Source organism: Barbus barbus (assembly GCF_936440315.1).
Source record: "Barbus barbus genome assembly, chromosome: 42".
Lineage (NCBI taxonomy): Eukaryota > Metazoa > Chordata > Actinopteri > Cypriniformes > Cyprinidae > Barbus > Barbus barbus.
The window spans coordinates 19,308,564-19,334,612 of NC_136720.1; the positions used below are offsets into that span (position 1 = coordinate 19,308,564).

Here is a 26,049-nt window from a genome sequence, read left to right on the forward strand (position 1 = left end):
TTCACTTATGATTAAAGATCAGGAGAGTCCTGAGTCTCCTCGAAGCTCTCTGACATGCTCCACCTCTTCCCACCAGAGACAGTGTTCAGGTATGCTTATTTAATGGAAACAAACATAAAAATCATGAATGCTGTAGGTGATGTGAGGTAATGATGTTCTAATATGAGGCACCAACAGGATTTCATCTCGGGATATTCACATGATTACACACATGCAGTACTCCTGTGCAGATGCAGCTGTTCTGACAGTACTCTGTTGGCAGTAAATGTATTGGTTTGTCTGTGTGTGTGATTTAGATCATGTTCCTCTCCGACTGAGTGGAGGGGAGGGCCGGTGCTCTGGGAGGCTGGAGGTGTATCATAACGCTGTGTGGGGCTCAGTCTGTGATGATCAGTGGGACATCAGCGATGCTCAGGTGGTCTGCAGGCAGCTGGGTTGTGGAGCAGCACTGAGGGCTGATGGGAATTCAGTCTTTGGTGCTGGTGAAGGTGTTGTGTGGATGAACAGAGTCGAGTGCAGAGGGAATGAGATTCACCTGTGGGACTGTCCTCTCTCCCTGAAAAACCACACTGACTGCTCCCACAAAGAGCACGCTGGACTCACCTGTGCAGGTCACTGCCAAACACTGAAGAATAATATTCATTTTTAGATAATTTTATGTACACTGTCATTCAAAAGTTTGGGATCAGTAAGATTTTTTTATGTTTTTAAAGAAGTTTCTTCTGCGTTTTCTATTTTAATATTTCTATTTTAGGAGTTTTTACTTTAAAATATAATTGATTGCTGTCATGCACAGCTGAATTTTCAGAATCATTACTCCCGTCTTCAGTGTCTCATTATCCTTCAGAAATCATTCTAATATGCTGACTTGTTATCAATGTTAAAAACAGTTGTTGCCCAATATTTTTTTGGAAATTGTGATTTTTTTTTTTTTTTTTTTTTTTCAGGATTCTTTTACCAAAAAAAAAGTTAAATAGAACAGCATTTATTTAAAATCTAAATCTTTTGTAACAATATACACTACCGTTCAAAAGTTCTAGATCAGTACATTTTTGTTCTTTCTTTTTTCAAAAGAAATTAATACTTTTATTCAGCAAGGATGTGTTAAATTGATAAAAAGTGGTAGCAAAGACTTGTATTCTTAGAAAAGATTGAATAAACGCTGTTCTTTGTAATATTTTATTCATCAAAGAACCCTGAAAAAATTATTACAGATTCTTTATTACAACTCTTTTGACAGATTTGTCAGCGTCTACTACTCCTGCCACAACAACACCAGCTTCTCCTCCAGTTTCTCCTCCAGTGCGCTCAACATCAGTCTCTCCTCCACAAACTCCTCCAGCAGCGCCTCTCTCCGTCCCCCCAGTGTTTGTGATTGTACTGGGAGTTGTGCTCTTACTGCTCTTATTGCCACTGCTTATACTGATTCAGCAGAACAGAGTGATGAGGAGAGGTAGAAGAGATCCAGAGACTGTCATATTGTGTCTTATTCAGTGTGTGATCAGTCATGTGTTGTGAACTGACAGCAGGTTTGTCTTTCTACACTCACAGCTCTCTCTGACTGGTACACAGGACTACACAGGACTCAGTCTGAGACTGAGCCAGTATATGAGGAAATTTATCACAGACACAATCAATTTACTCGTAGAGGTGAGGCATCATGAGTAGATCGTAACTGTACTGATTCAAAGGTGTTTACTTCTCCTCGATTGCTAGCACAATACTAACTACCCTTACAATGTCAGCTTGGCACCTCATGCTTATATAAGGATCAAGTTGTTGATCTTAACTTTCAAAACAGCTTGCAAATTTGAATCCTACAAAGATGACATATATATATATATATATATATATATAAAACATGTTTCTGATTGTCCTGCCTTGCTTTAATAGGGAGTCTCATCTCTGAAGACACTGGTGAGCTTCTCTCAGGTTAGAGAGGTGATTTACAAACTCAGTTATAAATGTAAACTGTAAACTGTGTAATATATATATATATATATATATATATATATATATATATATATATATATATATATATATATATATACTATTTTGATTTTGAAGAGAGGGTCAATGAAATCACACCAAGATTGTATGAGGATATCTTCACTGGTGGACCGATACCGGATCGTGAGACAGGTGCTGATGCTCTTCTGTACTTGAGTTGTATTTCGCTCTCTGTGATTCTACACTGTGCATATTAATATATACAGTACATTCAAGTTTGTTTTGAGTGTGATAACAATGGTTTCATGTTAAATTTGTAGATGACACACCAGAAGGATATTATGATGTCATTACTAGTGGACAGAACTATGCTACTGAAAAAGGTGACTTTATTTTTATATAATTTTTCTCATGGATTTTTACACGCTACTTCTTTAAGGTGAAGGAGAGTTCTGATAAAGTAAAATGTCATTTTATCATCTTAATGTTACATTTAAGAGTTTATAATATTGTTTGTGTGTGTGTGTGTGTGTAGTGGACACACCAGAGAATAATGATGATGTCGTCATTAATGAACAATGCTCTCAATGTGCAACAGGTGAGTCACAAAGAACTTATTTTTAATAAACTACAATTGTTTCGATGATATACTGAATGTGTTTATACCATTAATTAATTATTATGGCTATATCAGGTGTAATCTAATAATCTGTCATGAGGGGACAGGGACTTATGACATGACACAAGTTCAAGGTGTATTAAAAATTAAAATGATCTTTTTTGTACTTGTATATAGAGGGAGATCAGGAGGAGTATGATGATGTGTGGAGTATCACTGAAGATGTGAGAAACCTGTTAGGTAACCTTTTTGGTTTATGATTCCAATGTGTATTTTAAATATTAAGAATAAAGTTGCCTGTCAAAAGTTCGGACACACCTCATTTTTTATTAGCACCTATTTTAAGACACAAAAACTTTGAAGTAATTCTATTAGTAATTTGCTGATTTAAATGAAATTAACTCCGTTTGGAATACTGATGCATTCATAACATTAAACAACTTTTTTTAATTTACTTTTTTAATGCAGACTATGATGATGTTGGGGAGGAGTCGAACGATGAGGGAGGGGCTGTATGACTCAAAGGCCACACCTACTGCCTCTGTTTATTTCAAGTTTTTTGTTGTTGTTGTTGCTTGAGTTGCTTTTAATTCTCTTAATATTCTGTAATATGCAACTTACATATGGTCATGAACACAAATTTAGATTAACAGAACTACTGTTAACATTATAAATTCTAGTTAACATATCAAGGTTATGGATCAGGATTAGGGTTAAGTATTTCTATGCTTAATCGTTTGTTTGTTTAAAAGTTTTTTTTGTTCTTTTCAAATAGCTGAAATATATGAGAGTCTTCCATTGACAAAAAATGGTAGTTACAATGACTTGCACAAATGTGTTTATGTGTGTGTCTAACATATATTCAACATTTGTTGAATATACAGGTCCTTTTCAAAAAAATAGCATATTGTGATAAAGTTCATTATTTTCTGTAATGTACTGATAAACATTAGACTTTCATATATTTTAGATTCAATACAACACAACTGAAGTAGTTCAAGCCTTTTATTGTTTTAATATTGATGATTTTGGCATACAGCTCATGAAAACCCAAAATTCCTATCTCAAAAAATTAGCATATCATGAAAAGGTTCTCTAAACGAGCTATTAACCTAATCATCTGAATCAACTAATTAACTCTAAACACCTGCAAAAGATTCCTGAGGCTTTTAAAAACTCCCAGCCTGGTTCATTACTCAAAACCGCAATCATGGGTAAGACTGCCGACCTGACTGCTGTCCAGAAGGCCATCATTGACACCCTCAAGCAAGAGGGTAAGACACAGAAAGAAATTTCTGAACGAATAGGCTGTTCCCAGAGTGCTGTATCAAGGCACCTCAGTGGGAAGTCTGTGGGAAGGAAAAAGTGTGGCAGAAAACGCAGCACAACGAGAAGAGGTGACCGGACCCTGAGGAAGATTGTGGAGAAGGACCGATTCCAGACCTTGGGGGACCTGCGGAAGCAGTGGACTGAGTCTGGAGTAGAAACATCCAGAGCCACCGTGTACAGGCGTGTGCAGGAAATGGGCTACAGGTGCCGCATTCCCCAGGTCAAGCCACTTTTGAACCAGAAACAGCGGCAGAAGCGCCTGACCTGGGCTACAGAGAAGCAGCACTGGACTGTTGCTCAGTGGTCCAAAGTACTTTTTTCGGATGAAAGCAAATTTTGCATGTCATTCGGAAATCAAGGTGCCAGAGTCTGGAGGAAGACTGGGGAGAGGGAAATGCCAAAATGCCTGAAGTCCAGTGTCAAGTACCCACAGTCAGTGATGGTCTGGGGTGCCATGTCAGCTGCTGGTGTTGGTCCACTGTGTTTTATCAAGGGCAGGGTCAATGCAGCTAGCTATCAGGAGATTTTGGAGCACTTCATGCTTCCATCTGCTGAAAAGCTTTATGGAGATGAAGATTTCATTTTTCAGCACGACCTGGCACCTGCTCACAGTGCCAAAACCACTGGTAAATGGTTTACTGACCACATGGTTCCGGGGGGTTAATAAAGGCCTTCTGCAGTGAATCGATGAGAAAATATCCATATTTCAAACTTTATTAGCCGTAATCTCAAGCTTCCACTAACTGCCATACTCAAATTAAATTTTTGGGTGAACTATCCCTTTAAAGATCCGGTGTTGAGTCAGTCCATAACTGGCAGGAAGAAGTCAAATGTGCATAAATTCAAGTTTGTGATGGTGTTCTTTTCACATTGGGGACAGTGGGGATTTGATTTAGCCCAATTATGCATTCATTATAAAATTGTTTTAGAACTTATACCCCCGGTTTCACAGACAAGGCTTAAGTCTGAGCTGTTTCAACTGAAAGAAACTTGCACTGACTGATCTTTAAATATATCAGTGCCTTTGTTTTGTCTCAAGATGTACACCAGTAATGTGTTTTTTATTTTCTAAGGTACATTTATAAAAATGACCTAAATATCCTAATTGAACTCTGGCCAAATCCTGGCTTAGTCTAAGCCCTGTCTGTGAAACCAGGCCATAATGTTGTGATGGATTTTACTCTGTACTTGAAAATCAAACAAGAGTGGTTTAAAAACTAAATCAAACACATAAAGCTTATACTTTCTTGGATAACTGCTGAAACCACCTTATTTAAAAAAAAAAAAAAAAAAAAAAAAAAAGACTTTATTTCTTAAATTGATAATTGAAGATATTCTCCTTGTGCTAATCTAGCAGTAACAGATGGTGAAAGAGAGCACATCCGATGATGATTATGTCATTACTTTTCTGTAAAAGTGTCAGCACAGCATATAGCTCTACATGATGGAGTTTAGACACATTTGCTAGTAGTAAATGTCACTGATAGAGGGTAAAAAAAATCAGTTGTTTGTTTGTTTGCCATATACCAGGGCCAGAGAGTTCTTCGTTGTTTGAACATTTTCTGAAAAATCAGTTTGGTTAGTGTGGCAAACATTGCATTCTGAGTAGCTTAAAGACAGCCTAGTCTCACGTACAGAACTGGGACAAGATGACAAAAGCTCAGATCCACATTGTAAAATAATCAAGAAAAATGTATAGTACAAACAGAAAAGGAGCTCACAGACTCTCTCTGCTGGCCACAAAGTGAACAACTTGCTTATCTTCACTGCATGACAGTTATGGTTTTTGTGGGCCATCTGAAACTACTTGTGGATTTAGGTAAATTAGGTAATTTTTTTAAAGCCATTTTGCAATATTATTCATTTGACTGAGTTGAGTTTATTATGTGTTAATGTCGTGCTAACATATATAAACACTAATAGTCATTTTTAGGACATATATCGTTAGTTATCAGTGCTTTTATCTTGTCTCTGCAGGTGTTGAACTTTGATGCTGTAAATAAACTGGAGAGTTTCCTGCCTCCTGTAAGTATCATCCGTGTGTGTGTGCATCCCCTTAGTGAGGCGTCTTGATGTATGGGGAGGAGGAGTTCATCAGCACTGACATTGATATATATGGAGAAAATCAGAAAAGCGTCATCTGATTTGTCACTGAAGTTGTTTGATGGTTTCCTCTGTTGTGTCTAATAAGGTAGTAGCGAGTGTGATTGGAGGGTGTTGGGCTTCTTTCTCTCTCATTAAGGGGACTGAGGGGATGCCTGTGCTTCTGTTCATCAGTGCGGAGAAGCTTGTACTGGATGTTGAGTTAATCATGCTGAAGATGAGGATTATGGGAAGATGCCTGACACTCATTTTACTGTCTGCAGTTTTAATGCTCATCACAGCTGGTAAGAATAAATGAAATGAAAGGATGAAGTTATTTTTAGAAATTTATTTTAGAAATTAAATTGGGTCAGATTGTGTTCTTTAATCACTTAAAATTAAACTGTACTGTAATGTGTTGTTTTGGATGACAGCATATGTCATATATATGTCACAATATTTTGAATGTGATTCTGTATTGCTCAACAGGCAATTTTTCTCACTTTTTCTCTCGCTCATGGAGTCGCATCCATTTTATAAACAATAATCTTCTTTTTAAATCTTATCAAAATAATGTTAATATTTGTTATTTATGGAAAATATGCCATTTATTATTGTTTTCCTGTCTTGTCTTCTTATTGCAATTTAATTTTAATTAAACGTTGCCTCAAAAAAAAAAAAAATTAATTTGATCACACATTTGGAGACATTTCAGTATGAACAGCGATAAAGTTGTGATAGAACAAACGTTGATTTATAAGTATTACGAACAAACATGTTGCTTGAGCAAGTCTTTTGAACATTTACCATACCAATGCAGCTGAATAAATGCTATATATACTATGTCAAGATCACAAGGAAATGAAATTGTGATCACAGCAAAACGAGACAGAAAAAATCCTAAATGCCCTTTAGTAGTTCTGTGTTGTCTCCTTACACATATCTTTTTTTAACTTCTAAAGGGCTCAGCTGCAAAAAATAAATATTAAACAAAATACACCAGGTTTAATGTTACTCAATCAACACAATTGCCCCCCCCCCCCCCCTCCCAAAAAAAAATCAGGGTTATACTGAGACAGTTATAGAAGAGAAAAGGCCAATCCGTAAGCCTTAAAATACTCTCAGTATTTCAGACATAAGAATTTTTTTTTAACATGATTTTAGTGTGAAAAATGCCTTACTGTATAGCCTTATTTATTTATTTATTTAAAAGTAGGGAGGAGTCGGCATGAATGTTTATATTAATCACCATACCAAGAAATTACCTTGATTGAGCTCAACTGTTGTGAAATCTGAATATTCATTAAAAAAATTAGATGTACAGTACGTGGCACACTTTGCTAGTTGTCCCACTTTGTAATGCTCGTTCTCTCATTGCTATTGCTCAATATTTAGACCATGTAAATGTGAGGTTGGTTGGTGGCCACAGTCGCTGTGCTGGTACAGTGGAGGTTCTTCATAGAGGTCAGTGGGGAACAGTGTGTGATCATGGCTGGGATATGGCTGATGCTGCAGTGTTGTGTAGAGAGCTAGACTGTGGAGAACCTGTAGATGCTCTGAATAATGCTCATTTTGGACCGGGATCAGGACCAGTCTGGATGAGTGCTGTATGTTTTGGATCAGAGTCAACATTGAAGAACTGTGGGTCATTTGGATGGGGTAAAAGCAACTGTGCTCATTCTAATGATGCTGGAGTTATCTGCTCAGGTAAAGTATTTTACATTTTTATTCATATCTATGTAAGATTTTCCATATTCAACTTCAATAATAAATACATTTCTTATGTGTGTTTTTCTTTGGTGGTTTTACATTATTTAAACAGTGGTTTATTGTGTTTTTCTTAGAAGTCAGGTTGGTTGGAGGTTCTCGCTGCTCTGGGAGGTTAGAGATACTTCATGATCAGACGTGGATGTCAGTGTGTGACGCTGCCTTTGACCAGCAGGATGCAGAGGTTGTGTGTAGAGAGCTGGACTGTGGGGCTCCTGTACAGGTGCTGGGAGCAGCTGCTTTTGACAAAGGAGACGCTCAGATGTGGACACAAGAGATTCAGTGCAGAGGAAATGAGTCTCAGATTCACCTCTGTCCAACATCACCATCACATCAAAACAACTGTTCTCAGGAACAGAACATTGGTTTGCTGTGTGCTGGTAAGAGTTCACAGCACAGTGCCTTTTCATCCATGTTAAATTCAATATGGTGTCCAACCTTATTTAGGTTTATAGAGCACATTTTAAATTGACACTCACTTTTTCTATTGATCTCTTTTATACATTCACAGACATAATAAATGTGCGGCTGATTGGTGGTCACAGTCGCTGTGCTGGTAGAGTGGAGGTTCTTCATAAAGGTCAGTGGGGAAGAGTGTGTGATATTGGTTGGGATTTGGCTGATGCTGCAGTGGTGTGTAGAGAGCTGGACTGTGGAGAACCTGTGGATACTCTGACTGATGCTCATTTTGGACAAGGATCAGGACCAGTTTGGATAAAAAATGCATTGTGTAATGGATCTGAGTCCTCACTTAAGAAATGTGGATTTGTTCCATCGGTTTATCAGGACAATTGTCCTGATAAAAATGTTCAAGTCATTTGTTCAGGTAAGCTAAAAACTCCATATTGTAGTACAAAACATTAATTTTTATACAAAAATTATTTTCCCTGTGATAATTTTTTGACATTGTATTTGACCATACACATTGCTGTAATAATCAGTGGTCTTATTAAAAATAAACGTCAACAACTTGTTTATAACTCTACATTGTAATTAATATAGCAGGTGCAGCAAAGAACAGTACAAGTTTTGGTGCACTTCCCCACATTTTGCTGAAAAAGTTCTGGGTGGAGCAATTTTCATAAAGGGATAGTTCACCTCAAAAATTAATACCTGTGGCTCCTGTTGATATATTGAGGTCTTATGAAGCAAAATGATCAGTCGGTGCAAACAACTGAACATTACTTACAACAGTATAATGTGTAATGCATAGCCTCAGGCAAACGGTCCGGAGTGATGTTCAACTCATTAACAAATCATTATTTTGAACTGGTTCTTTTTGGAGAACTAGTTGAACCAGTTTACCAAACTGGACTGAACCACCTGAAACAATTCAGGGCTCGAGCAAGACAGATCTACAAGTTAATCAAAACTCACTTTTGCACTGGCCTGACAGTCACTCTGACTCAAAATTAGCCAAAATACAAGTGCATAGTATCCTATGATGCTGGTTTTTGCCAAAACAGTCAGAGCTGCAGTTCTTCCAACAGTCAGTGAACTGAGGAAGAAACAGTTCCGACTCGAACCAAAGACCGATGAGCACTTGAATAAAGGGATGAAATGTACGTTTTTATGCTTTCTCTATGTTTATGTAAAATGGTAAGCTGGTGAAAACAAGTTAATTCATTTTATATGCTTTAGACATGCAAAAAAATCTAAGAATTATTTCACATCATTATTGGGTGCTTTAACATAATTGTATATATGTTTTGTCACTGCATGATTACAAAAACAAACTAGTGAACTGAACCAGTTAATTGAAACAAAATATCCGAAAGAGCCAGTTCACAGAAAAGAAGCATGCTTCCCCTGTTGCTAGAGGCTCTGGTTTACAGGCAATAATATTGTGAATAAAGTTCAGTTTCTTGCACAGACCAATAATTTCACTTCATAAGACTTCAATATATGATTAGGAGCCACGGGTATTAGTTTGGGATTCCTTGATGTGCTTTTTTTGTTCTCAAAGTTGGACAGCCGGTTTCAGCTAAAAATCTTTAATGTTTCACTGAAAAAGCTCAGTTACTACTTGGATGACCTGAGGGTGAGTAAATTAACACCAAATTAAATTTTTGGGGTGAATTATCCCTTTAAGAAAAAAAAAACATGACATGAAATCTTTCACATGAGAGTGTTGCTAGTCGTGTTAATGACCAGCCACTTATTTACTATGTCAACATTGTATTTATTTGTTATTTCAGAGAATCAGAGGAAGAAATTATGATATCTCATAATATGTGATTTTTGACCCGAGAGAGTATTGAGTATTGATTATCAGTATTGATTTCCTTAACTGAAATGTTCTTTTAGGAGTCAGGCTGGTTGGAGGTTCTCGCTGCTCTGGGAGATTAGAGATACTTCATGATCAGACGTGGATGTCAGTGTGTGACGCTGCCTTTGACCAGCAGGATGCAGAGGTTGTGTGTAGAGAGCTGGACTGTGGCGCTCCTGTACAGGTGCTGGGAGAAGCTGCTTTTGACAAAGGAGACACTCAGATGTGGACACAAGAGATTCAGTGCAGAGGAAATGAATCTCAGATTCACTTCTGTCCAAAATCACCATCACATCAAAACAACTGTTTTCATGACAATGGTGTTGGGCTGATGTGTGCAGGTTTGATGTTTTCTTTTCTTTCTTTTTTAAATAAACTGAAGTCAAATGTAATGTTCCCTAAATCTATACTAAACACAGTTTTTTTTAAATACTTTTTTCCTCATGCTTTATATTTGCCCATTTGTTTCTTTATCTTTCTCCATGTGTTTTTTTTATGCTCTCTCAATTTATTATATAGGCAATTTTAAAGTGAGGTTGGTTGGTGGTCACAGTCGCTGTGCTGGTAGAGTGGAGGTTCATCATAGAGGTCAGTGGGGAACAGTGTGTGATTTTGGCTGGGATATGCCTGATGCCGCAGTGGTGTGTAGAGAGCTGGACTGTGGAGAACCTGTAGATGCTCTGGGTGGTGCTCCCTTTGGACAAGGATCAGGACCAATGTGGACACATCTAAAGTTATGTACTGGATCAGAAGTTACACTGATGATTTGTGCATCAGTAGAATGGGGTGTTTATGACTGTGATCATTCTAAGGATGCAGGAGTCATCTGCTCAGGTACTTTCCCCAAACTTTTTTTTATTTTCTTATTTCATGTACATTACACTGAAGAAGGTGCCCAGATATTATTTAATTAAACATTCTCTTTTTGTGGAAGTAATAAAAAAATAATATGAATTTGGATTATAGGTGTCCAATAAGCATTGTTTTTAAAACTATTATTTTAACCACGTGTCAGCTGACATTGAGTACACTACTGGTCAAAATTTTGAAATAACATTTTGTAATGTTTTTGAAAGTCTTATGCTAATAAGGCTGCATTTATTTGGTGAAAAATACAATAAAAACAGTTATATTGTGAAATATTATTACAATTTAAAATAACTATTTTCTATTTTTATATATTTTAAAATGTTTTATATTTCTATGATGGAAAAGCTGAATTTTCAGAGGTCATTGCGCCAGTCTTCAGTGTCACATGAATAGCAATGTTGAAAACAGCAGTGCTGCATAATGTTTTGTGGAAATCGTGATGCAGGACCGTTCAAACGTTTTGAGAAAGAAAGATTTAAAAACAAAGAAAATTTATATTTTTACTCAGTAAGGAAGCATTAAACTGATCAAATGTGACAGTAATGTTATTTATAATGTTATAAAAGGTTTAGATTTCAAATAAATCAGTTAATTATTTTACCCTGATTGCTTTTTCTTAGTAAGAAATGGTGCTTTGTTTCTGACAAATAACGTTTAAAGACAAATAAAGTTTATGAACACATTGTCACATTTGTTTTTAAAAATTCTTTCTCATTTTAATTCAGACGTCAAGCTTACAGGAAACTCCAGTTGCTCTGGGAGGTTAGAGATACTTCATGATCAGTCGTGGATGTCAGTGTGTGATGCTGACTTTGACCAGCAGGATGCAGAGGTTGTGTGTAGAGAGCTGGACTGTGGGGCTCCTGTACAGGTGCTGGGAGCAGCTGCTTTTGACAAAGGAGATACTCAGATGTGGACACAAGAGATTCAGTGCAGAGGAAATGAGTCTCAGATTCACCTCTGTCCAACATCTCCATTGCACAAACACAAATGTTCTCGTGATAATTACCAGTGGCTACTGTGTGCTGGTAAGAATTAAAACACAATAAAATTGAGTATATTATTACTGTCATGACAGCTCTCTGAGAGATTGGCGTGGTAACGTACATAGCAGTGTTAATGTATTTGGTCTTGATGGAATTGATCTGCTACGCTGCAGCTGCAGCAGGGCAAGGATAGAGAATTGCTACTGCCAATACATCCCCAGACAAGCTGCTGTGAGCATGTAGAAAATACTGCTACACATAAAATTACATGAAATTACCCCCCAACAAAGCAGAAGGAGACACAATAAATAGCAGCATGCACATATTGGCTTGCATTCTCTGATTATAACAAGCTGTTTTACTGACATATGTACTAATCCTGCCCCAAAGAGCTGCGAGAAATGCATGTTTAACTATCTGTGTGTGACTGGGCAACCACGCCGAATGACTTAATCTAGTAAGAACGTGCACTGTGTGTTAACAAACAGATGTACGTTGCAAGCTGATACAGATAGAAAAAACCCTAGCAACTACCTGAGGCAAGATATCATAATTTAAAGTCATTTTATAATTGTCATTGACATAACCTTTATCCTCTTATTTGTATAGTGAAGCTGTTAGGAGTAATACATAAAAGACAGGAGCGTGACTTTGACACTGGGTGCAGCCTGCGCCATCTAGAGATTCATGAAATAACTTTATATTTAAAGAACCTTCTTTTAGAGTCTTTCTGCATTTTTCTGTAACTTAGATAAAATGACCGTGAGGCTGGTTGGTGGCAACAGCCGCTGTGCTGGTAGAGTGGAGGTTCTTCATAGAGGTCAGTGGGGAACAGTGTGTGAGAATTTCTGGGATATGGCTGATGCTGCAGTGGTGTGTAGAGAGCTGGACTGTGGAGAACCTGTAGATGCTCTGGGTGGTGCTCACTTTGGACCAGGATCAGGACCAATCTGGATGGGTAGTGCATTGTGTGCTGGCTCAGAGTCTGCTCTGAAGAACTGTGGATCAGTAGGATGGAACATACATGCCTGTACTCACAATCTTGATGCCAGTGTCATCTGTTCAGGTAAATCATTTAACGTTGCCCACAAATTTATTATGGACACTTAAAGAATGATTGTGTATTGTTTGGAAAATTGTATGTATAAATATTATACATAATATTATAATAATAATAATACAAAGTTGGGACACTGTACAAATTACGAATAAAAAAGGAATGCAATAATTTACAAATCTCATAAATTTATATTTTATTCACAATAGAATATAGATAACATATCAAATGTTGAAAGTGAGACATTTTGAAATGTCATGCCAAATATTGGCTCATTTTGGATTTCATGAGAGCTACACATTCCAAAAACGTTGGGACAGGTAGCAATAAGAGGCCGGAAAAGTTAAATGTACATATAAGGACCTGCTGGAGGACCAATTTGCAACTTATTAGGTCAATTGGCAACATGATTGGGTATAAAAACAGTCTCTCAGAGTGGCAGTGTCTCTCAGAAGTCAAGATGGCAAGAGGATCACCAATTTCCCCAATGCTGCGGCGCAAAATAGTGGAGCAATATCAGAAAGGAGTTTCTCAGAGAAAAATTGCAAAGAGTTTGAAGTTATCATCATCTACAGTGCATAATATCATCCAAAGATTCAGAGAATCTGGAACAATCTCTGTGCGTAAGGGTCAAGGCCGGAAAACCATACTGGATGCCCGTGATCTTCGGGCCCTTAGACGGCACTGCATCACATACAGGAATGCTACTGTAATGGAAATCACAACATGGGCTCAGGAATACTTCCAGAAAACATTGTCGGTGAACACAATCCACCGTGCCATTCGCCGTTGCCGGCTAAAACTCTATAGGTCAAAAAAGAAGCCATATCTAAACATGATCCAGAAGCGCAGGCGTTTTCTCTGGGCCAAGGCTTATTTACTTTACTTACTTACTTACGTCATTTAGCAGACGCTTTTGTCCAAAGCGACTTAAAAATAAGAAAAAGTAACTAAAACTAAAAAGTTACAACTCTATAAATACTATATACCCACATATTTAAGAAAATAAAGAAATTAAATAAAATTGACACATGCATATAACAACATTTCAATAATAAACATATAAATGAAAAAATTAAATAAAAAGCGATACTACTATCCCTTGGTGGAGTCGCACCAAGTCGATGGTCTTTACACTCTTTGGTCTTCACACTAAGAGGGCTTCACACGACGAGTGCCGCGACCGCTGCCGCGGTATAATAACCTTTTTTATACCAGTCCAACAAATCACCATTTCAATTCAGCTGGACCCACTTTCCTGTGTATCAACTACAAATGGCCAAGCAAGTGCACACACTGACCAGATACGCGATACAGTACGAGACCAAACGCATATTTAAAATGGACTGTGGCAAAGTGGAAAACTGTTCTGTGGTCAGACGAATCAAAATTTGAAGTTCTTTTTGGAAAATTGGGACGCCATGTCATCCGGACTAAAGAGGACAAGGACAACCCAAGTTGTTATCAGCGCTCAGTTCAGAAGTCTGCATCTCTGATGGTATGGGGTTGCATGAGTGCGTGTGGCATGGGCAGCTTACACATCTGGAAAGGCACCATCAATGCTGAAAGGTATATCCAAGTTCTAGAACAACATATGCTCCCATCCAGACGTTGTCTCTTTCAGGGAAGACCTTGCATTTTCCAACATGACAATGCCAGACCACATACTGCATCAATTACAACATCATGTCTGCGTAGAAGGAGGATCCGGGTACTGAAATGGCCAGCCTGCAGTCCAGATCTTTCACTCATAGAAAACATTTGGCGCATCATAAAGAGGAAGATGCGACAAAGAAGACCCAAGACAGTTGAGCAACTAGAAGCCTGTATTAGACAAGAATGGGACAACATTCCTATTCCTAAACTTGAACAACTTATCTCCTCAGTCCCCAGACATTTGCAGACTGTTATAAAAAGAAGAGGGGATGCCACACAGTGGTAAACATGGCCTTGTCCCAACTTTTTTGAGATGTGTTGATGCCATGACATTTAAAATAAACTTATTTTTCCCTTAAAATTATACATTTTCTCAGTTTAAACATTTGATATGTCATCTATGTTGTATTCTGAATAAAATATTGAAATTTGAAACTTCCACATCATTGCATTCTGTTTTTATTCACAATTTGTACAGTGTCCCAACTTTTCTGGAATCTGGTTTGTATAAAAAAATATTGTTGTGGTATTTAACTATCATACATTTTATTTACTTTTAACTAGCATTTGTTTTTGTGTACTGTCATTCATATTTTAACAGGTCATATACCTTCTCGACTTGTTAATGGACCTCACCTATGCTCTGGGAGGTTAGAGATACTTCATGATCAGACATGGATGTCAGTGTGTGACACTTCGTTTGACAGGAAGGGGGTAGAAGTTGTGTGTAGAGAGCTGGACTGTGGGGTTCCTGTACAGGTGCTGGGAGCAGCTGCTTTTGACAAAGGAGACACTCAGATGTGGACACAAGAGATTCAGTGCAGAGGAAATGAATCTCAGATTTCATTCTGTTCAATATCATCATCACACAAACACAACTGCAGCAGTGACAACAATGTGGGAGTGATCTGTTCTGGTTAAGTATCAATATTCAGTTACATTTCACTTGTTCTTATTGAAGTATGATTTCTTCTGTGTCCACTGGATTACCTTGTTTCTAACCTCTCTGTTCTTTATTCAGGTTACACAGATCTTAAATTGGTAAATGGTCTGGATTCTTGCTCTGGAAGAGTAGAGCTTCAGTTACTCAATGAGTGGGGCACAATGTGTGATGCATGCTGGGATATGAGAGCTGCCAGTGTCCTCTGCAGACAGCTGAATTGTGGGATTGCTGTGTCTGTTGTGGGATCAGACTGGTTTGGAGAGGGAAGTGCTGAAATCTGGGCTGATGTGTTTGATTGTGACGGGAATGAAACAAAACTCTCAGAATGTTCCATCTCTTCATGGAGTCGAGCTGAATGTTCTCATAGACGAGATGTTGGAGTCATCTGCTCTGGTAAACTTATGAACTTAATACTGAATAAAATTAAATATCTAATACAATTTTACATTAAACTGCAACTATAATACTTTGTTCTAGTTTAGTAACATCACGTCTTCTCCTCAGATTCCTCTCTGGCTCTTCATGATGGTCTGGTGCGGTTGTCTGGAGAGAGACAGTGTGAGGGGGAGCTGGAAGTTTTCATCCATCAGGTCTGGAGGAGAGTTCTGCTGGACTCCTGGAGTCTCACTGAATCTTCTGTGGTCTGCAGACAGCTGGGCTGTGGCTCTGTGCTCAACTTCTACGGCTCGTCTTCATCCAGTCCTGAACACAGTCATGAGTGTGTGACGGGCTTCCAGTGCTCTGGGAGTGAAGCTCATCTGGGGAACTGCAGCTCTCCACAAACTCTCAACTGCAGCTCCACACAACAGCTGTCAATCACCTGTCTTGGTGAGAAGAACAACATCTGGGCAGATTCTTCAGTTGTTAGTAATCAATAATATGTTTTTCTTTCTCTGAATATCAGGTCACGGGTCCATCAGGCTGGTGGGTTCTGGGGGAGACTGTGCAGGGAGGCTGGAGGTTTTTCACAGCGGCTCATGGGGGACAGTGTGTGATGACTCCTGGGATATTAAAGATGCCCATGTGGTGTGCAGACAGCTGCAGTGTGGGGTGGCCCTCAGTAACCAGCAGGTACCAGCCTGGTTTGGTCCTGGTTCTGGACCCATATGGCTGGATGAGGTGGGGTGTGAGGGGAATGAGACGTCCCTGTGGAGCTGCTCTTCTCCAGGCTGGGGAAAACATGACTGTAATCACAAGGAGGATGTAGGAGTCGTGTGCTCAGGTTTTTATATTTATCATTTATTTTACCAGGATAGTCCCATTGAGTCCCATATAAAAACTCTTATAGCCATAAATACATCACAAATTACACATTGATAAAATTTCATCCAACAATGATAGGTAATTTAGTACAGCTGCTTTAAATGCCCCAGGTTATGATATTTGATATATATATAATCATATTTACAGTCTTACCCGTATGACCTTCATTCATCTTCGTAACACAAATTAAGATGTTTTTGATTAAATCTGAGAGCTATCTGGCACTCCATAGACAGCAACACGAAATGTTCCCAGGTCCAGAAACGTAGTAAATACATCGGTAAAACAGTCCATGTGACACACTAGGAGAATACTTTTTTTTTTTTTGCGCAAAGAAAACAAAAATAACAATTTACTCAACCATTCTTCTCCCCCGAATTATGTTGTCCGCCATTTTAGAGAGTATCACAATGCATACGCACGCTTTCCCCTAAGCATAAACAACGCTTAACAAGCAGATTAAGCTGATTATGTCAAATATGTTCTGAGGTAGCTACTCTCAAAAATGGCGGAAGATGTAACTCAGGGGAGAAGAATGGTTGAGTAAATTATTATTTTTGTCGTCTTTGCGCAAAAAAAAGTATTCTCGTAGCGTCGCAAAACTGAAGTTGAGCCACTGATGTCACATGGACTGTTTTACCGATGTATTTACTACGTTTCTGGACCTGGGAACATTTCGTGTTGCTATGGAGTGCCAAATAGCTCTCAGATTTAATAAAAAACATCTTAATTTAGATGAACGAAGGTTTTAAGGGTTTGGAACGATATGAGGGTGAGTAGACTAATTAATGACAGAATTTTAATTTTGTGGTGAACTAACCCTTTAAGAAGTTATTATGTCAGTGTTATTTTAAGAAAGACGTCATGGGTGATTTTAATTTAAATTGGGAAGACAGATCTTTGAGTAAGAAGCTTAAGCAAATCACTGGTGCAAATGATCAAAGGTCCAACACAAATAGCACTATATGGTTGTCAGACCATGATATGGTGCTTATTTAAAAATAAATAGCAAACGATTCAATACAAATGCCAGCAATAATTAATTGTTTAATATTCCAAAAAATAAGATGATTTTAATGTAGCTAAGTTATACAAAATATGAACTTTTATTTACCTTTACCTTCTCCTAAAACAGTTTATACTACTGTTTCGGCAATTAAAATAGTTCAGTTTTGTGTGTAATGGCAAAATTATTATATTTCGTTTCGTTTTTTTATTAAGTTAATTTAGAAAAAGTTTGGAGAATTTTTGTTCGTTAAATAGCCTATAAGTTTTTTTAAAGTAACGACCAAGCGGCCAGTGGCATGAGCTGATCATAGCCTATGTTTGATCAATTTAGCCTTCTCATATCATCACGACTTGCCTAAAATAAAATCTATAGATATACTAAAACAGTTCAAGTATATAACAATGTTTAAACGTTAAACCTGCTATAATAATGTGCTCTAGCCTATATCTAAGTTTGTGCGGAGAGTGGAAGCTAAAGCGCGCTCTGCAGGACATGGAGGCACCAGCAAACACTTAGATTTTTTTTTCAGTGGAAACAACTTAAAATAGATTACGCCGTCATTTTTTGATAAAGGTAAGAGTAATACATCATTCGGACCTGTAAAGGGTCTACTTGTATTTGTGTGCACTCACAATACCAACAAAAGGTAGTTCTTTTCTAAAACAAAAAACAAACATGATGTGCTTTCTGGCTCTAGTCTTGAACAGGAGTGCTTGAACCAAAATGAACCTGAGCGAATACATGCCTCACATACATGATAAATATATCTATAGAAAGCTTTAAATTATTACTTAACGAAATCAAAAACAAAAACTCTATTACAATCTTAATCATAATCAATAAAGATGCATTTCTCTCTAAAGGCGCGTGAGGAGACGGCCAGTCAGGATCAGCAACTTCATCCACACAGACTCAGAAAACATTAGTTTATTAGTAAATAATTCAAATATCTCCTTACTATTTCCCGCAGACACATTCATGGTTATGTTTACTGGGGTTTTGCAGCAAGCTTTAGTCTATTGCGTGCATTTGAATGCAGAACTCTTCAGCTGAGCTGAAGTCACTTGCGCACGCTGCTGCTGCGGGACACTAAACACCATCGAGCTGCTCTCAGTCGCGGCATCACGGTCTGGAGTTGTTTCCACCTGCGCGGCAAATTTTTTCATCACTAATCGATGGATGTCTACAATATAAAAATAAGGAGAAACCCAAAACAGACCCGAGGCCCGGCCCGCGTCTGATATGCAGGCCTGGGAGATAAATCGATTTGATGGATTAACTCGAATGTGCAGTTTACGTTGATTTGTTTGAATGAAAATCGGTTTTCTTTTTAACATCCACCGACGCTCCCCTCAGCTCCAGTAAATGAGCTCAGCGTTTGCCATATAGGTTTTGGCTGATAGACATCATGATGTTAAAGGCCTAACTTTACTTCATTTTTGTATACGAACGCGCAGCATTTCAAAGTTTACTCCACTTGAAGCAGTCGGCGCACGCGCTCTAGAAAGCTTCAACCATGTTCAGCGTCTGCTCTATTTTCCCCCATTAAGTCATGACTGATAACAAATATTTTTTAACCCTTTTAAACCAAAGCTGAGCTGTCTCATACCCTCTCGCTCACAAGCGCTTGTCAATGTGAGCCTGTTGTTGCAGTCTCAGCTATTTTGATGTCCGTCTCTTTTCAACTGTGAAACAACGGCCATGAACATGTGGAAAAACCATAGAGAACTGATTACTGTTAAATAACTTAAGTGCGCATGTGCGTCCCTACGCTCGTGATCCCATTTGCGCCTGAAAACTACTGCGTGCGACTATGAAAACATATTTAGGAGCACCAACTGACCTGATCAGCATATTTGTGTTTGTGCTGAGGGAACTTTAAATGTATACTACTTACCTGTTTTTGCAGCGTTGAGTAATGCATCACATAACAAGAGAAGTGTAGACAGTGCACCAATCTCTTATTTACACAGTGTAAGGAGCTTCATTGATTATAATGCAGTTTTGTGAGATCGTGATTAACTAAGATGAGTGACAGCTTTTTATGAGTATTAAGGGAGTTTGCAAATGGGATATTGATTTAATACAACAGTTCATTAAACAAGAAGTTAATATTAAATGACTTTTATTGTCTGACTACAACACTATTGCCTTATTTTGCTCTATTTCATCAACGAAAATAGTTTCAAACAAAGCCGCAGCGCATCTCCATTCAAACACAGCGGTGTTTCGTTTATGAATGAACTGCATTTTTAAATTAATCTAGTGAGTCAATGATTCAATAACCCATTCATAAAGACAGTCTACTACTTCATTCCTGAATGAATCATCCCTTGGAACGAATCAATTAAATTAATGATTCAGTGATAAAATCAGTCACATACCGCCACCTACTGGTTTAATTTTTAAGTATCTATTCTGTCATTTAAATCATTTACCCGCGGTTTCACAGACAAGGTTTAAGATTAGTCCCAGACTAAAATGTAATTCTGAGTTGTTTCAACTGAAATAAACTTGCACTTATTTATCTTAAAACATATCAGTGCCTTTGTTTTGTGCAAGATGCATACCAGTAATGTTTTTTTCTAAGGCATGTTAATAAAACGTACTTAAATGTCCTAACTGAACTATGGCCTAATCCTGGTTTAGTCTAAGCCCTGTCTGTGAAATTGAAATTGAGCGGAAATTGAGCGGAAGTACGAAGTCTGACGTAGTCAGGCTACGGCCCGAAGACTTGGAGGGCAAAAAATTAATAGAACTGCTGCACAAGTGTGTCAATTCTTCATCTGTTTCACAGCCGCAAATATTTAGATCACCTCTCAAAAGAATAAACAAAGGTATTTCTGAACAAAACGCAAGTTTTGGCCATTTGCAATCCATATTAAGCACCCGCGGCAATATTTCAATCATAAAGTGTGACAAAATGTTGTAAAAACACTTAAAAGTGCCTTTATATTAGATTAGATTAGATTAGATTCAACTTTATTGTCATTTATGCAGAGTACAAGTACAGAGCTAATGAAATGCAGTTAGCATCTAACCAGAAGTGCAAGAATATAGTGTTTTATATACATATAAGTGCAGAGTAAGTGAAGATATGATTTACAGAATATACAGTGGAATTGCTATATACAGCATTGAGCAGAGTATATACAGAATATAAATAGGAATGCAATGTAGGGATTGTATGTACATTATGAACAGAGCAATGTAGATTATATAGATTACAGATTATATATATTTAAAACAGTAATATTAAAAGATCAAATATCCGGAATATGAACGCAATCCGTTTAACGGTTCAGTGTTTTCTTTTTGTTGAATGGGACTACCAATCAAAACTAGCCTTCAGGCTAATTTGGGTATATTTACATTGATGAATGTTGATTAATGTACATTGTCCCTTTTTGTGAAATAAATAAAAATGCTAAATACTGAAAGGAACGAGCTTTGCAAAATTCCTCTCTTTCTTTCTTTCAAAAGAAAACCTTTTTTCTTTAAACAAAAAAGGAAACCTAATTTTTTTAAAGTTTAAATTAATTTTATTTTAATAAAAAAAAAAAAAGATTTTCAATATCTATGTTTACAAATTTTAACAACAGATTCATGTGTCCATAATGTTCAAATGTTTCAGTTTTAGAGCTTTCACATGTGCACGCTCTTATTTCCATCCAGAGTTTAAAGAGATCATGTTAACTGAGGGCTGTGAAGGGAATGTGGAGGTTTTCTACAATGGATCCTGGGGAAATGTGTGTTTAAACCAGATGGACAGAGACACAGCGAGTTTGATCTGTCAAGAGCTGAACTGTGGAAGATCTGGTGTTTTGTCTGATTCTACACCAAGAATGGAATCAGCTCGTAACTGGCTGGATAAAGTAGCATGTCGACCTCATGATTCAAATCTGTGGCAGTGTCCGTCTTCACCCTGGGGACAGAATGACTGTGATGGGGATGAAGTGGCCAGAATCATTTGTTCAGGTAAAACGGATGCATTTCTATCACTAAACAATACAAGAGTAATGCTTAAAAACACATTTTCTTTGGGAAGAGGCATTGAATATATATATTTAATTCACTTATGATTACAGATCAGGAGAGTCCTGAGTCTCCTCGAAGCTCTCTGACATGCTCCACCTCTTCCCACCAGAGACAGTGTTCAGGTATGCTTATTTAATGGAAACAAACATAAAAATCATGAATGCTGTAGGCGATGTGAGGTAATGATGTTCTAATATGAGGCACCAACAGGATTTCATCTCGGGATATTCACATGATTACACACATGCAGTACTCCTGTGCAGATGCAGCTGTTCTGACAGTACTCTGTTGGCAGTAAATGTGTTGGTTTGTCTGTGTGTGTGATTTAGATCATGTTCCTCTCAGACTGAGTGGAGGGGAGGGCCGGTGCTCTGGGAGGCTGGAGGTGTATCATAACGCTGTGTGGGGCTCAGTCTGTGATGATCAGTGGGACATCAGAGATGCTCAGGTGGTCTGCAGGCAGCTGGGTTGTGGAGCAGTACTGGGGGCTGATGGGAATTCAGTCTTTGGTGCTGGTGAAGGTGTTGTGTGGATGAACAGAGTCGAGTGCAGAGGGAATGAGATTCACCTGTGGGACTGTCCTCTCTCCCTGAAAAACCACACTGACTGCTCCCACAAAGAGCACGCTGGACTCACCTGTGCAGGTCACAGCGAAACACTGAGGAATAATATTCATTTTTAGATAATTTTATGTACACTGTCATTCAAAAGTTTGGGATCAGTAAGATTTTTTATGTTTTTAAAGAAGTTTCTTCTGCGTTTTCTATTTTAATATTTCTATTTTAGGAGTTTTTACTTTAAAATATAATTGATTGCTGTCATGCACAGCTGAATTTTCAGAATCATTACTCCCATCTTCAGTGTCTCATTATCCTTCAGAAATCATTCTAATATGCTGACTTGTTATCAATGTTAAAAACAGTTGTTGCCCAATATTTTTTTGGAAATTGTGATTTTTTTTTTTTCAGGATTCTTTTTAAAAAAAAAAGTTAAAAAGAACAGCATTTATTTAAAATATAAATCTTTTGTAACAATATACACTACCATTCAAAAGTTCTAGATCAGTACATTTTTGTTCTTTCTTTTTTCAAAAGAAATTAATACTTTTATTCAGCAAGGATGTGCTAAATTGATAAAACGTGGTAGCAAAGACTTCTTAAAAGACTGAATAAACGCTGTTCTTTGTAATATTTTATTCATCAAAGAACCCTGAAAAAATTATTACAGATTCCAAAAAATATTAAGCAGCACAACTCTTTTGACAGATTTGTCAGCGTCTACTACTCCTGCCACAACAACATCAGTTTCTCCTCCAGTGCGCTCAACATCAGTCTCTCCTCCACAAACTCCTCCAGCAGCGCCTCTCTCCGTCCCCCCAGTGCTTGTGATTGTACTAGGAGTTGTGCTCTTACTGCTCTTAGTGCCACTGCTTATACTGATTCAGCAGAACAGAGTGATGAGGAGAGGTAGGAGAGATCCAGAGACTGTCATATTGTGTCTTATTCAGTGTGTGATCAGTCATGTGTTGTGAACTGACAGCAGGTTTGTCTGTCTACACTCACAGCTCTCTCTAAGAGGAGACACAGGACGACGACTGAGGCCGTTTATGAGGAGATTCAGCGCAGACCCACTAATAGACACAATCTCCTCACTCAGAAGGGTGAGTAAGTGTTATAGATTTGTAGATCAACAGGATAATCACTTGATTGAGAGGAATGAGTGGATTAAATCACATTGATTCATTTATGGGACCTTGTGTGTTGTTATATAGTGTTAGTGTTGAATAATCCAAATGAAGTGAAGGTTTTGGCTGATTTGTAACTTGTCTGATGTTTCTAATCCTCCATAACAGGAAGTTTCCTTTCTACAGAACAGCATTCTGGGTATGAAGTTGATGATGAGCTTCTTTCAGGTTGGAGAGCTCAAGTATAGCAATGTTATCTGCTATGTACATAGAGATACAGATATATTTTACATTAATATAAACATTAACTTTTCAAGTCGCCCTAGCAGATATTAAATTATATACACATAGATAAGTTTTTTTTTTTGTTTGTTTTTTTTTTCAAAATTTGCTATAGAAGTCCCACCTGACTACTATAATGATGTCACCACCACTACAGACCCGACAGGTCAGTCACTTTAACTGATCACAGGATTTCACTTAAGGTCTGTTAAGTCAAGTTCTTCAAAACGTGTATGGATTTCTTTCTTCTGCTGAACACAAACGAAGATATTTTGAAGAATGTTGGTAACCAAACAATTTTTGGTCCCATTGACTTCCATAGTATGGAAATTCAGCAGAAGAAATAAATTGGTTGAACTATTCCTTTAATTAAATGACATATTAGACCTGTGAAAAATAAAATTAGTTTGTGTTTATTCTATCATTGTTTTTAATACATTTAGAAGAGCAACAAGCCATACCCAAGAATTATGATGGTGTAATCATAGCTGGATTGAGACATCATGCAGAAGGTTTAGTTCTTAAATTTTCTTGTGCAGGTTTAAACACTATTTACAGTATATGCATTTTAATTATACACTTGGATGGTTTTTGCTATAGATGACTTGCCAGGAAACTATGATGATGTTATCATTGTACAACAGTTCTACAATGATAAAACAGGTGTGAGTTTCAAATTACCTTCTTTATAGGGATACTTTTTTCTCTCTCTCTCTCTCTCTCTCCCTTTCTCTCTCATTTATCTTCTAATTTTATAGTGACAAAGTTTGTAGACTGTTCATGTAATTAATAATAGATACATTTATATCAGAGGGTGTTCGGGAGGAGTATGAGGATGTGAAGAATCTCAGGGAATATATGAGTGACATGTTTGGTACATTATTGAAGCCTTTTTGTCTTTAAACTGAATAATCTTTATTTAGTCTTTATAATAGCTCTATATTTTTAAATTCTTTGGTCATCATAGCTCAACTTGACTGCAAATATTGGTGTTCATTCTTATACTTTTTAAAGCATGTGTCGGTACATTAATTTCGTCTTGTTTTCTTATAGACTATGATGATGTGGAGGAGTATCCAGGGAAACATGGAGGAGCTGTGTAACTCAAACCACACTGGCTCAAAATCTTGTATAGCTTTTAAATGGTCTACAGAGTTTAAGCGACTCTATATACTATATGTTTTAGCTGCAAACCACCAATGTCTTGTTACAATTTTGAACTGAAGTTCAAAAGAGGAGAAAAATACTTTGGTTTCAACTTTTGGTTCAGGTTTTTACAGATCTTGTGGTTGTGCAGTCACACCGCATTGACCCATTTCTATCATGCAGCCTTACAAATTTGAGAGAAGAAAGAAAAACAATTTTCCTAACATTCAGTAAGTTATAATTGTATTATGACTTTATCCCCCGGTTTCACAGACAAGGCTTAAGCCTAGTCCTTGACTAAAATGAAATTCTGAGCGGTTTCAACTGAAAGAAACTTGCACTGACTGATCTTAAAATATATCAGTACTTTTGTTGTATCTCAAGATGCACACCAGTAATGTTTTTTTCCAAGGCACATTTATAAAAATGACTAAAATGTCTTAAGTGAACTATGGCCTAATCCTGGCTTAGGCTAAACCCTGTCTATGAAACCGGGCCTATATTCTTTACTTTTAAGCCAGTTTATAAAAATATAATTCCTTTTAAATGTAGACCCACTGGTGGTGGACTTTTATATTTTTCTTAAAGTTTGAATTTACTTTAAGATATGTTTGCAAATGTTTCATTGTTTTTGTACACAAAAAGCAAAAGTTCAATATAATTCTGTGAAATAATGTGTTTTGTTGTTCACAGATTGTCTGTTATCATGTCTCACTTTCTTTGCTTATATAATAAACATCTAATGCTCCTCAAGGGTCATTGTTTGTCATCAGCAGTTAGTTATCACTAATCAGTGTTTGTATCAACTCTAGGAAATGTTAATGTTAATGCAGTACTAATGCATTAGAGCATGTAGCAAGAACGACTCGTTAAAGAGACTTTGGTTGCAAGCAGTGTCCACAGAAACTAAACACATTGTGCGCAAAAGATTTATTACCTAAAACACTAACAGATAACTAGTATAAACAAAGATACAAACACATTCACGCATACATACATGGGGAAAAAGGGGAAGTAAAAGTGAAGAAAAGTGTTACAGAAACCAGGGAATGAATATGGAAATGGAGTCAGTTAACCTGCCTATACTGCCAGTGCCTTT

At 37.4% G+C, this 26,049-nt stretch overlaps 2 protein-coding genes across 2 annotated transcripts in view; both read left to right on the forward strand.

Moving 5' to 3' along the window:
- The window catches only part of LOC306861872 (scavenger receptor cysteine-rich type 1 protein M130-like), a gene marked incomplete at both ends in the record, with an annotated part of 15,468 nt that extends 228 nt beyond the window's left edge, over positions 1-15,240 (forward strand). Inside the window, 18 exons of the mRNA XM_079404359.1 lie at positions 18-89; positions 297-611; positions 1,241-1,453; positions 1,552-1,650; positions 2,271-2,333; positions 2,486-2,548; positions 2,747-2,809; positions 3,038-3,081; positions 5,876-5,923; positions 6,141-6,285; positions 7,376-7,687; positions 7,825-7,952; positions 9,714-9,788; positions 10,201-10,357; positions 10,536-10,850; positions 11,612-11,914; positions 12,624-12,880; positions 15,187-15,240. Of these exons, the coding sequence (XP_079260485.1) occupies positions 18-89; positions 297-611; positions 1,241-1,453; positions 1,552-1,650; positions 2,271-2,333; positions 2,486-2,548; positions 2,747-2,809; positions 3,038-3,081; positions 5,876-5,923; positions 6,141-6,285; positions 7,376-7,687; positions 7,825-7,952; positions 9,714-9,788; positions 10,201-10,357; positions 10,536-10,850; positions 11,612-11,914; positions 12,624-12,880; positions 15,187-15,240 (2,726 nt within the window). The remainder of the gene's footprint in view (positions 1-17; positions 90-296; positions 612-1,240; positions 1,454-1,551; positions 1,651-2,270; positions 2,334-2,485; positions 2,549-2,746; positions 2,810-3,037; positions 3,082-5,875; positions 5,924-6,140; positions 6,286-7,375; positions 7,688-7,824; positions 7,953-9,713; positions 9,789-10,200; positions 10,358-10,535; positions 10,851-11,611; positions 11,915-12,623; positions 12,881-15,186) is intronic.
- Positions 15,241-15,263: 23 nt separating this feature from the next.
- On the forward strand, positions 15,264-24,907 carry LOC306861873 (scavenger receptor cysteine-rich type 1 protein M130-like; the record flags this gene model as incomplete). The annotated part of the gene is made up of 11 exons (XM_079404360.1): positions 15,264-15,501; positions 15,607-15,921; positions 16,033-16,395; positions 16,433-16,750; positions 21,476-21,778; positions 22,168-22,482; positions 23,104-23,304; positions 23,403-23,498; positions 23,691-23,750; positions 23,920-23,970; positions 24,858-24,907. The coding sequence occupies 11 exons, from the start codon at positions 15,264-15,266 to the stop codon at positions 24,905-24,907; spliced, it is 2,310 nt and encodes a 769-aa protein (XP_079260486.1).
- Between the last annotated feature and the right edge of the window lie 1,142 nt (positions 24,908-26,049).